We start from the raw sequence: 12,876 nt of genomic DNA, 5'->3' as shown, positions 1-12,876 counted from the left end.
TTGGCAATAACCTCAGCAAGAAGAGTTTTGGAGATACATGCCCTCATGGCAGTACCTCCATTCGTCATTTTTCATCAGGGCAGGGTTTCTTTAACAACCAATCCTTCTTTTATGCCAAAAGTGATATCCAGGGTGTCTCTAAATCAAGCAATTCACCTGCCTACTTTCTTCCCCAATCCTCAAAATAAAGGGGAAAAGCTGCTGCACACTTTGGACATTCACAGACAACTACGCTACTACTTGGACAGAACAAAGGCCAACAGAAAGTCTGACCAACTATTTGTAGCTTACGCTCCTGGAGTACAAGGAAAAGCAATTTCCAAACAAACAATTTCAAAATGGGTTGGACATTGCATCAGATTGTGTTATTCCTACCATGGAAAGGGTGTGCCAGCCAATGTCAGACCACACTCCACCAGAGCTACAGCCACCTCCACAGCCTTCCTAAGAGGGGTGGCTACAAAGGACATTCTAGAAGCTGCTACATGGAGCTCCGTGCATACATTTTCCAAAAACTACAACCTCCCTTTATATTCCAGATCCCGAGCGGGCTTTGCTTCGGCAGTCCTGCAGGGCATTTTGGCTACACCATCCTTAACTTAGAGCCTACCACCCCCAGCTTGGCTATGGTATTCAACCCATATGTAAGGACTGCAGTTGCATTCTTGAAGGACTTAGTACAGTTTTGTACCTACCATAAATGTAGATGTCCGATAGATATGCAACTGCAGTCAGGTTTTCCCTCCCTCCTTCCCCTCTGTGCATTGGGTCCACTTTCCTCCTTTTATACTTAGCTGGGGATATCTGTTATGGTGTATCTGTTTATTGCTATTGTGTATGTCTGGAATTTTTTTATCCAGTTCTAATTTTTAACATTCCTTGGAGGGCACCTGGGGCAAGAAACACTGAGGAAGATGGCGTCGGCTGATACTTTTATACCCCAGCTGCTCTGACGTCGGGGAGGAGGCGACATCAGCCGACGTCGGACCCAGACTTTGGAGTCCGGCCGACCGAGGGCTGCCTGAGGCAGGACAAACCCATATGCAAGGACTGCAGTTGCATATCTATCGGACATCTACATTTATGTTAGGTACAAAACAGTACTTTTTTGATCTTCATATTTCACTGTTGCAGTAATAGCTTTTGGGAATTTCTGCTTTGCAGAAATTCCTGAGGATGACCCAAATACCAGAGTGTCTGCCATTTCCTCACAGTCCAGCAGAATTCTTGCCCTCTCACATCAAGACGTTTGTATTATAATGTGTAATCAGCTGGCACCATCTTCAGGTCTTTTTCTTGAAGTCAGAGGTCCTGTACCACTGCACATTTCAGTGTGTTTTAGTCCCAAAGCCAGAGGAATTCAGTGAAATACCCTGCTGGGGAACTCTTAAACTGCCCAATAAAAGGTCACGATGTCCTTCAAGGATGCATCTGCAGTCCTTACAAATGGGTTGTCCTGTCGTCAGGCAGCCCTTCGGTCGGCCGGATTCCAAAGTCTGGGTCTGTCCTCTGCTGATGTTGCACTTCACCCGACGTCATAGCTGCAGTTATTCGGGTATAAAGGTATCAGCCGACGCCATCTTCCTCAGTCTTTCTTGCCACGTGGTGCCCGAAGCAGAAGCTGTTCGCAAGTGCCGGTCGGTCAGAACCAGAGATTACTACTACCGAAGACTTCTAAAAAGCTAAGTACCCCGTTGGGGACTCTTACTGCCCAATAAAAGGTCACGTTTTCCTGTGTCTGTACTTTCAGGACATGTCTAAACAGGGAACTATCTCAGCCACAGTGTTTCTGAGGCTTTTAGGCTTCATGGGCATCATGCAGACTAATGATTTTGTTAGCCGTACTTTATGTAAGAAAACTGAAGTAATACCTAAAACATCAGTGCCAGCATCAGTGTTCTCTTCAGACTCCTATGTCCCTTATTCCATGACTCAGGAAGGAGCTGCAGTGATATTTGATAGCCACTGAGACCAGTTAGGGAGTCCCCCCTAGGGTAGTACTAAGCACCCTGTCCTAACAGATTATTCAGACATGGCTTGGCACTGCTTTCTTGGGGAGGGGGGGTTAGTACAGGGCACTTGGAAAACCAGAATACTTAAACATGTCAGTGTGGCAGTCCTGACTGCTCTGGTTGCACTTAAAAGATATTAGGGCTACTGCACACAGTGATGATTGTCGGTAACCAAGGAGGCACCCTGCAATGCCTCTTGTGCATGCTGGATATGCAGATGTAGGAGCTTGCTCAATACATGGATCTAAACTTTTTGGGCCCAGTACCTCCCAAGGTGGGAGAAAAACATTGCATGTGCACTCAACAGAACATGTTTGTACCCAAATGCGAAGATGGTAAACAGAGAATTATTCTTTCAAATAACTCAAATTGGTTATGCCGGAAGTAGACCAACTAGATTCTTGTCAAAACAGGCTGCTCAGGAAGTAACACAAGAGCCCTAGAGAAGGGAATATGGAGGACAGATATCTTCTGTTTCCTTTCCCAACCCTTATCCAGAGGATAATACAGAAGCTCTGGGAGGACAGGCCAGAAGTGGTCATAGTGTCTCCTTTTTAACTTGGGCAGTACTAGTTTTGTCTGCTGCTGAGTTTGGCCGTGGAAGAACCAGGCATGTGTATACCTAGCTGGTGGGCCTACTCAGTCAAGTTAAGAGCTCTACAGTGCACTCACTCAAACACAATGAAACCGACAGGGTGAATGATCTAGCAGTCATCCTCTCCAGACATTTGTTTCCAGTGGAATTTTTGCACATCTTATGAAGCCATAAGTCATAGTACCAAGAAATCTGATAATTCTAACTGGTCATTTTTATTTCATAGGTGCCTTAGCAGATGACAGCACCCTGTCCAAGCCAGCCTGCCTGATGTCCTTGGCTACCTCTTGGAACTCTGCAAAAAAGGACAGTCTTATGTCTCCATTAAAACATATGCTTCAGCTATCCGTACTTTGTCTTTGGGCACCCTTATATTGTCTCCACCAGTAGTGAAGCAGTTCATAAAAGAAATTCTGTGCCTGAGGCTGCACCCCCCCCCCCTAAAAAAAAAGGCTCCTCCTTAGGATACCAGCTTTGTGCTGGAAAACCATAAGCTTTCACCTTTTGAGCCTGCTCCTTCAGCTGACATCATGATGTTCACCTAGAAAACCACATTCCTAGAAGTTCAAACTTCTGCTACTGTTACTTGTGAACTTCATCCTTAATGTATAAAGAACCCTGTTGATTTTACATAGACTGAGTTACTCTCTGCATCACTCCCACATTTATGCATTAAGTGGTGTCTGCACTCACTTATAAATAAGCCATAAATCTCTCTCTTCTTTACGTAACCAGAAAATAACGGTAAATAACTGTTGCATTCCTTAGAGTTGGTGGTTATTTTTCTCCTCACTATCTTTTTCCAGCCTCCTTGTAGGTCCTTCCCTCTAGCTCCCCTTTTGCAGTCTGGAGACGAGTTTGGGCATGTCTTGCTTCAGGTACCCTGGAGAGAGTATGATTTCTGACAGGCTAAAGAAAGACCTGAAAATGGCACTGGCTGAAGACCCTTTACTCTACCAACATCCTTATGTTGGAGGTCAAGATGTGAAATTCTCTTTTTCGGGCTGGTCTTGGGTTTCTCCAAGGCAGTATTTCCAAGAGTTATTGCTGAAATAATGAAGCTACTTAAAATGGATATCTACATTTGAGGTAATTACCTAATAGAACCAAGCTTTATCTACCCACGAGCAGAAATCAAATGTTAATGTTATCTTATTGAATTAACATTTAAGACACAGGGAAACATACATTTGTATAAAAGAAAACAAAGTGGGGATAGCGCCCACAACCTTCCTCGACATGGGCAATCATCACTAAATGCAATCTTGGGTATTGACTTGCACTTCTATGATATATTGGGTTGAAATGGCTAGACTTAAAATGACCTCCAGGTCGATAGCCTAGTAATCTCCTATGATAACATATTCCCTGTTGCAAACATATCTTTTGAATATTTATCAATTCACCATTACATAGATTGATGAGTTCCTACATTCTCCTAAACTTCACTCCTCCTTCAGTACATTTTGCATGTATTTTTCCCACAATTTCCATTTTTGTTTTTGTAATTTGCTACTACCCTTTTCTAAAAAATCTCACCTCCCGGACTTATGTCTGTGTTACCATACTGAGCACTTCGTGTACAGTTGGTTTAGACTTTGATTTCCATTTTCTAACAATTGCTTTTTTGGCAGATACCAGAATTAAACTTAACAAGGCCTTTACTGTGTACACCTAGGCAGTTCAGAACCTGTATTCCTGCTGGGGTAAAAAAATCAATTCCCTGGTTACACCCATTTGCTCACCCAATATTTCTGACAGAGTACTTCGTAGGGGATTTTTTTTAAGTCTTCCAACTCACTACACTCCTAAAACTTATGTTTCCAGTTAACTCTTTCTTCTCTGTCATATCTCCAACATTCGCCATCTACCCGAGGAAAAATTAGTCTGCTTCCAAGCAAAAATGCTAAATCTTCGAGTTTGTTGCATATTTGGGAGTCATACATATGTCTTCCCTTTGTTTCTTTATGAATTGCTTATCCAATCTTTCTTCCCAATCTTTTCTAACCTCTGAGTGATTCCTACAGTTATTGTACAGTATTTTACATGCCTTACTAATTATCTGTTTTTTTAGCATCAGCTTCTGTTCTAGATTCAGTTAAAAACTCTACCAGTGCAGGTCTTTCAGTTTGGGTTCTCTTATCCCTTTCTTTTTGTGTGTACTCTGACATCAACCCCTGACAGGGAATGCATTCTGCAGCCTGCAGTCCAGGTGTCTTGTTGGCTTCTTCCCATTCTGTTAACTTTCTGTCCTGAGTTATTTACTCCCCAATACATTTTTTAACAAGAAACATTAAATTATCAGTTATGACATAGGAGTCATACATGTATATAAATGAAAACAAACCATATTGACGTCTAATTTTACATCACAGAACATTTTGACATAATTTTAGTTGCAAACATATATCAGTTGCATTAATTACATAGCTCATTCAAATCCTGCCTTCTTTTAAACCTCATTCCTCCACTGTATGTATTGTTCCCACAGTTCCCCTTTTTTCCTGTGTAATTTGCTCCTACCCTTTTCTAAAGATCTCAGTTCCAGTTTTATCTCTGTTTCTGAATTCACTACTTGTAGTTCATTTGCTTTAGATTTCCATTTCCTAGCAAATTTTTTTTTTTTTTTTTTTTTTTTTGCAGCCGTTGTAATTACTCAGCAAGGCATTACTATGTCTAGGCAATTCCGATTATTATTTCAGAAAAATCACTTCCCTAAAGCCAATTTGCTCACCCAGTATCTGTGATAGTTGTCTGCAGGTAAACTTAGACTGCCACCTCATTACACTCCAAGAAAGTGTTCCCATTTACCTCTTTCTTCCCCACACCTCCAGCATTTGTTGTCTACCTGAGGAAACATTCTCTAGAGTCTGCTTGGGGTATAAAACCTGTATGTAAACATTTTCAAGCAAAAATTTTAAATCTTGTAGGTTTTTCATTGCGTATTTAGCAGACAAACTTATATCCCCACATATTGCTTCTTTGTGAATTGCATATCCAGTTTCTATTCCCAATCCTTTCTAACCTCCTTTGAGTCTTACACTTGTTATGCCATATTTTATATGCTCTACTAATTATTCCCTTTTTAACAACAGCTTCTGTTTTAGATTTCACAGAAAACTATACCAGTGCTAGTGTTTCATTTACCCCCCATTTCTTTCTCTTTGCCTATACTCTAATATCAATCCTTGATAAGGGAATGCAATCCTCTAACCTGCTGTCCAAATAAATTTTTGGTATCTTCCCATTCTGTTACCTTTCCCTGCTACTTATTTGCCAGTGCCTTGATTCCTTTGCCAGTTTTCTCCGATAGATTCCATCCCCCTGTTGCCTATTGTCTGTATCCCTAATTGCAGTCATCCTTATTGGCAGAATCTCCTTTATCCATTCCCTTGTTGGCTTAATTCTTAGAATACTTACTGCTACTTTATGAATATAATATTATGTATGATTATTGCTGTTCTTAAGTCTGCATCCAGATTCGCAGCCTGTCCTTGTTTTGAGAGCTTTCCTCTGTTTCATCATCACTTGCCACTTTGTTGAAGTATAGGTATTTGCTTGTGCAATGTATAGGAGCCTTAACTGTGTAGCTCTGAAATCCCCCTTCTAATTGGGTAATCCCAATCCTCCTCGTTCTTTTGGGTGGAGACCTTAGATGTTGTTCCCTGTCTTGGGAAGCATAAGGCACTGAAATTTGAGCTGGTGCAGGCCAGCTTGCCTCAGCCCAATGTACATCCTTCCTTTCATCTTCAGATTCCTATGTCCAGACAGCTGAAATTATGTCTTTTATTAGGTTGAGATCTGAGCTAGATTCCCCATTAGTGACTAGAACCCTTTTTAGGAAGAGAAGGATGAATCTTCCACTGGAGAAGTCTGTCTCTGCTAACTGATGCAATCCTTATGTGAGAAAGTTCCCATTGGCAGAGAGCCTAGATTTGACCGTCTAAGGCACCCTGTTCTCAGCCTCACCATCAGTGGACTTTTCCTGTGGAGATGCCCTTCATGCGATGAAGGAAACTTTCTGATGAGAATCCATGAAGTATTGTGAAGCCCATCTTAAATAAAGGGCTTTCATGAGTTTTTTATCGTAGATTAGTAGCTGTTCTTCCAGTGGCAGATTTCCTGGAAGATGCATTTCTTAATACATCAGTGGAGCCAGAGTCTTTTCCCCTCTGTTTTTAGAAACTGCTATTTTTACACGGGCAGGGATTCCTGTAACTATTCTGTAAAAGAGCACAATAATTGATACAGATGTGGTATCTATGGATCTTAGAAAGAGAGCAGTCTTGGCTCCTACCAGGAAGCATATCCCAAATGGCAATGATAATAGAACCCTTGATAGATGAGGTAAGGAGTTGTATACTGCTTCTACTCTTTCCTTCAGAGCTTTAAAGTGATTGCTCCATGTGACTTTATCAGCAAACCCTTCGAATCAGGAGAGGACTAAAGTAGGGGTGATTAAGACCTGTGGCAGTACTTGCTGGATTTATGTGAACTTTCTTTCCAAGTTTCTAAGCATATTAAGAAATATAGCTGTGATGGTTTGGGCACATCATGCAGGGCAACAGCTGTTAGGCCAGTTGTTAGCATATGTGCCTGGCAGAGAACCATGCCTTTGCTAGACAATGTGAAGACTGCGATCCTCCGTGCTCCTTTAAGTGCTAGCATTTAGGACCCCACCCTGCCCATGAAGTGAATAAGACGCTGAAGTAAAGAGGAACCCTCCCCGACAGTCAGATACAATTTTTTTCATACCTTTTTGCCTAGGTACAACAGAAGTTCCCTTGCTGAGACCTGGCTTTCCAACTCCAGAGGAGGGTCCAGCCAATCTCCTGGCAGGCTGGATATCCAAAAATGTGAGGACTACAGTAGTGAAAATGACAGTAACGTCTCTCTTATAGTATGTTGCAACTGTAATTTTTTGAAGGCTGGATTGTCCTGGACTAGACTCGTATTCAGTCTGTCAACATGAGAGAGTACTTGACCGTAATTTTTGCTTGTATATTTTTCATTTGCACTGTTTATTTTAATTCCGCTGCACTACCCTCATCAGACGACCTTCCACCCAGTCTGTCCATTCCATCCAGTGGGAGTAGAAGTCAACTAAATTGTTCCCTGACCAGGGCAAGAGGCCTATGGCCCATTCATTTTTTACTTGAGGCAAGAGCTTTATAAGCACATTCATTTCCCAAGGAGGAGAGAGCTGGCTGTCAGGGAGCAGGCTGTCCAGTGTTCATGCTTACCTTCTCTCCTCCAAGTGTCAAGCACTCAGTCTAGTGTCATCCATGTGTTCTGCTGCTGTAGGAGATCTCATGATAGCAGTCACACACATGTAGACACTTCTGATGGCTTATCTGCAGCACATGGCCTCATTGACCGTACAGTTTTATTTTAAAATTCCTTGAGACTCCTGTCAGGATAAGCATTGCAGGAAGCAGTGCAGGAAGCCATACCACCTCCGTTCCTCTCCATGGGATGTTTAAGTTGACATTGTCTTCTCCTTCCCACTTCCTGTTTCCCCTACCCCTGCTTCCTAGCCGTTCCAGGGCTCAAGCTACTAAGTGAAGTCTTGTAATCTGTTTCATAGTCAGTGTGTTAAACTTAGGCCCAGATTAAAACTTTTGAGGGAATTGCAAGTTTACTTTTAAATTAAGTAAATATTTCGCTCACTGCAAATTTTCATGTAATGTGTGTGTAACTTAATTTGTGTGATACGCTTTTTCTTTTATTTTGCATGTTCTATGTCTTATTTTAGATGGAGTCGTCTTCATTATAATTGTGTTTTATATTTAATGCCTTTATGTTGCATTGGCAGGTTTAACAGATTGTAAATTGTATGGAGAATTACTATAGTTTAAAAAAAAAAAAAAATGCCAATAATTTTGGTGGGAACAGATCAGTAATGTGTAAAGCAGGAGTGTTCAGTGTGTACCAGGAGTATTTCTTTTTCAGTTTTTAGAGCAAGTTGCAGCATCATGGGAAAAGGATATAAAGCAGCTTGAAGAAAAATCATTTGGGCAGGTTCCAAGAGAACATAACACAAAAGAATTAGAATGTAATAAAAAAAATCACTGTGTGAACAATTAAGTTTTAGTTTAGAAAATATTGCTTCTTTTTGTAACTGGACCAAGTGTCTAATTTACTTTTTCTTTCAAATATAGAAAAAATGGCATGGAAGCGAGCTGTACGTGGTGTAAGGGAGCTCTGCGATGTGTGTGAAACAACACTTTTCAACATCCATTGGGTGTGCCGAAAGTGCGGCTTCTGTGTCTGTCTTGATTGTTTTCGTTTACGAAAAAATAGGCCTAGAATAGGTGAGTTCTTATGTCTATTTTATAGTTTGTATATTTGGTTTCAGAGAAAAATAAAATGGTTTGTGACATTTTGAACTTAAGCTTCTTATATTTAATCACTACCCTTTATTTCATTATTTTTAAAAGTAACTGTAGATCTGAAATGATGTAAGCAGACAAGTCAAGCATGTATTGCACTTAATCAACAAATATTCTGCTTACTGCATCTTACTGTTTAGTACATATTCTTTTTTCTGTCAGTGAGTTAACAATGCACCTTGCCACTGTAAAAAGAAAAGAATACCTATTCCAAGTGTTCTTTTTTGCTGTCCAGTATTTTTTCTTATTGTGTTAGGAAAGCTGCATAGTTTCATTAGTTTTATAAGAGTGTATGTTTGTGTGCATTTATGCATGTATTTGTGTGAAGGGGTGGGGGAGTTCCGGGGTGGGCTTGCCCCCCCAAGGAACTACCAGTACATGAGACCACGTAGCCGACTTGTGTTCACCACAGACTTGTCGATTTATTTTTCATTTGAGATGGAAAGGAGGCATCATTACAACTATTACATGAATCCATGAATAGTAGTACTGATTTTTTTTTAAATTCACCATGTGTAGTTCTTGTAGTGAACTATAATACTTGGATTTAAAGATGTTGAAGGACAGTAAAGGAAGATTTGACACTCAGATATTTAGAAAGCATGTTACAGGAATACTTTATTTTATTTATTTTACATTTGTTGACCGGGCTAGTCTAGCTGGATATATATCCATTTTCAGTAGAGGCCCGGGGAGAAAAGCTCCACACAAATACAAAAAAAAACAAAAACGTATAAAATTAAAAATATATCATTACATGGTAAAAAAGGATTAAAAATCATATGATGCAGTGTAACATTTCAGAGATCAAAGACAGTTCAGAAAGTTAACATAGAACATAATCTTTCTTATAGAGGTGAATAGATGCACTCTAGTAAGAGATAAGTACTATAATTTACATCAGACTTGAGGGATTTAAGCAATACATTGAGTATAGTTTGGTTTAGTGATAGTCTTAGTTACATGACTAATTATTAAATGTTAGGAAGAAGGTAGAAGAGGAAAAAAACAGGGTATAGGTGTTGATTTAGTCAGGTTTACTACAAGGATAATACCCAGTGACTTTGGAGGTAATTTTTGAGTTTTTGTTTGAAGAGTGGCAATGATGTAGTTAGTGTTATATCACTAGGTAGCAGATTCCAGCTCCTTCCTGCTGTATTACTAAATAGAGAGTCACCAGCTGTGTTAGACTTTAAGCTGGCAATGAGTTTACTAGAAGAGCGAAGGGAGTTGATATTATTATATGGGATTAAAAGTTTTGAGAGTATAGGGGTATTATTGGGTTGGTACAGTATTTTGTGGGCAATTGTGAGTTGGGGGATTAACAGATGGTTTTGAAATTCCAGCCAGTCTAGTTGCATCAGGTTAGAACAGTGGTGAGTTCTAAAGGGATTTCCAGTAGCGAATCTGGCAATATTATTGTAGCAAGTTGCAAGTTTGTTAGGGTTAGTTTTCTTAAGGTTAGTAAAAACAGTTGAGGCATACAGAAGAGTTGAGATAAGATGGGAATGAGCGATCTTGGCTCTAGCTGATGTGGTTAAGAAAGACTTAATTCTATATAAGGATCCTATTTTTCTGTTGACTATTTTAATGGTGTTGTTAACATGTTGATCAAGAGAGAGAGATTATTGTCAATGGTTATTCCTAACAGTTTGGTAGTAGAGTCAGGTGAGATGAGAGTGGCATTATTTGAAGAGATTGTGAAGTCTAAGGGGGAGGACCTAGTAGTGGGAGTAAAGAGAAGGAGTTTAGTTTTTTTGGCATTAAATAGGAGGTAAGGTCTGGTAAACCACGTTTCTACTGTGTTGAAGATGTTTTGGGTAAGGTAAGAAAGTTCAGTTGGAGAGGAAGCTGAGCAAATAAGGGTGGAGTCATCTGCATATTGAATGCAGGTCGCTTGAGGAATTGCTAATGGAGATCATTAATGAATAAAGAGAAAAGTGGTGGTCCAAGAATGGAGCCCTGAGGGACACCAATGGTGACAGGTAACAAGGAAGAAATTTGATTTTCCCAGAGAACTGCCTGTTGCGTATTGCTGAGGTAAGATCTGAACCAATTAATGGCTAGGTTATCAAAGGAGAGAGATTCAAGAATGTTAATTAGGATGGAATGGTTAACCATGTCGAAAGCTTTAGAGAGGTCGATGAAGAGAGCAGAAGAGAGAAGGTTGTTTTTGCAGTTTCTATTGATAGTGTCTGTAAAGGATAGGAGGGCGGTGGTAGTACTATGATAAGGCCTAAAGCCATGCTGACAGCTTGCTATTATGTTGTGGAGAGAGAGATGCTGTAAAAGTTGTTGGTGAATGCATTTCTCCATAATTTCTGTTAAGGGTGATAGGAGAGCAATTGGTCTGTAGTTAGAGTAATCAATAGAGTTCCCACCTTTATGTAAAGGGATAATGTGGGAGACTTTCCAGATGTCTGGGATGGTTCCTTCCTGGATTGTCCTATTTATAAGTATAGATATAGGGTATGCGATTACCTTGGCTGCTTTTTGGAGATAAGAGAAGGAAGCTTGTCAGCAGATGGGGTACAAGGCTTCAGTTTATGAATAAGTCTATAGATGAGAGAGGTAGAGATGGGTTGTAGTTAAAAGTTATGGGAGGAGTGTGCTAGGTTGATTGGAAGGTTGGAGTTATCAGTGTTTAGTTGTCTAGCTAGAGATTGTATAGTGTCAGTGAAGAAAGAGTTGAAGGTATTTGCAGTTAGGTGGGGGGGTATCTGGATCAGCATCAAGAGGGGTGGGAGTTTGAGTTACCTGGGGAAAGCAGTCTATTGATACAAGACCAGAACTTTTTTGGATTATTTTGATGAGTTTGTTGAAGTTTACAGTAGTAGTGTTTTTTTTTGTCAGTAGTTATTGCTTTTTTAGTAGTATTTCTAAGCTGGCAGAAATGAAGATGATCAGAGCTATTTCTATGGCATCTCCATTTGGCCCAGACTTTGTTTCTAAGTAGAATTAGATTTTTAGTTTCATTAAAGAGCCTTGGGGCTATGTTGGACTTCATTCTGATAGTACGTTTGGGAGCATGTTTGTCAAGAATGGATAAGAAAGTTAAAGTATATTACTGCATTTTCAAGAGGAAGGGATTTTAAGGGGTTCCAGTTGCATTCTCTTGAGTTCATTTTGAAATAAGTATGTTAAAATGTTTGGTAGAGCGTATTATTCTAATGATGGGGAGGTTAGGAAAATCTTTCTTTTCTCTTGTAATATAAGTCAGAGTGATCACTGACATCATCTGGGAGGGTTCCTACTTTGTAAGTTTGTTTAACTTTGAGTATCCAATCTAAGATACTCTCTTTTTTTATTAGGTTTATTAATTCTTGTTGTTTAGGTGATGGTTTGGGTGAAACCATGGAGGGTTGATATGAGAGGTAGGATTTTCAGCATTGATACTTTTCCAGTCTATGTTGAAATCGCCTAGGATTATTGTTTCTTGGGGGTAAGTCGTAGATACCCAGCTGAGAAAGGCTTCTAAAGTGTGTATATTATTACCTGGTGGTAAGTAAATACAGGTAATGTAAAGGGATTTCTTGGTGTTAAATTGGAATTTAGCTATGAGGACTTCTACTTTGCTATCCTGGGTTGGATAAGCTGGAAGGGTGGAGATATTAAGTTCATTCTTTATAATAAAATGAGTTAGCTAAGCACATTTATGTTGAATGATGTTACACGTAAGTTAAAATATATGGTCTTTGAAAGAATATATACTAATGAAAGAGGGGGAGACAACAATAAAACAAATATCAGAGCTGAAATTTACAATTAGATTGAAAGACACAATGGGGAGTGGTATTAATGACAAGATTTCTATCAAACCAGTTGGACAGGCCAGGGATTTGGATATGCAACTTCTGAGTATGTGTATAAAACATTT

General features: G+C 39.8%; 1 protein-coding gene across 1 annotated transcript in view; it reads left to right on the top strand.

Annotated features, from left to right (window-relative positions):
* LOC122790520 (lysine-specific demethylase 3B-like) overlaps positions 1–12,876 on the top strand; it is a 1,645,389-nt gene that overhangs the window by 1,510,307 nt on the left and 122,206 nt on the right. Inside the window, exon 11 of the mRNA XM_044058071.1 lies at positions 8,769–8,921. Within this exon, the coding sequence (XP_043914006.1) occupies positions 8,769–8,921 (153 nt within the window). The remainder of the gene's footprint in view (positions 1–8,768; positions 8,922–12,876) is intronic.

The sequence above is a fragment of the Protopterus annectens genome, chromosome 16.part0, assembly GCF_019279795.1.
Source record: "Protopterus annectens isolate FY-2018-M chromosome 16.part0, PAN1.0, whole genome shotgun sequence".
Taxonomy (NCBI): domain Eukaryota; kingdom Metazoa; phylum Chordata; order Ceratodontiformes; family Protopteridae; genus Protopterus; species Protopterus annectens.
The sequence above is the reverse complement of the archived record's forward strand: the minus strand, read 5'-3'. Positions and strand labels throughout refer to the sequence as shown.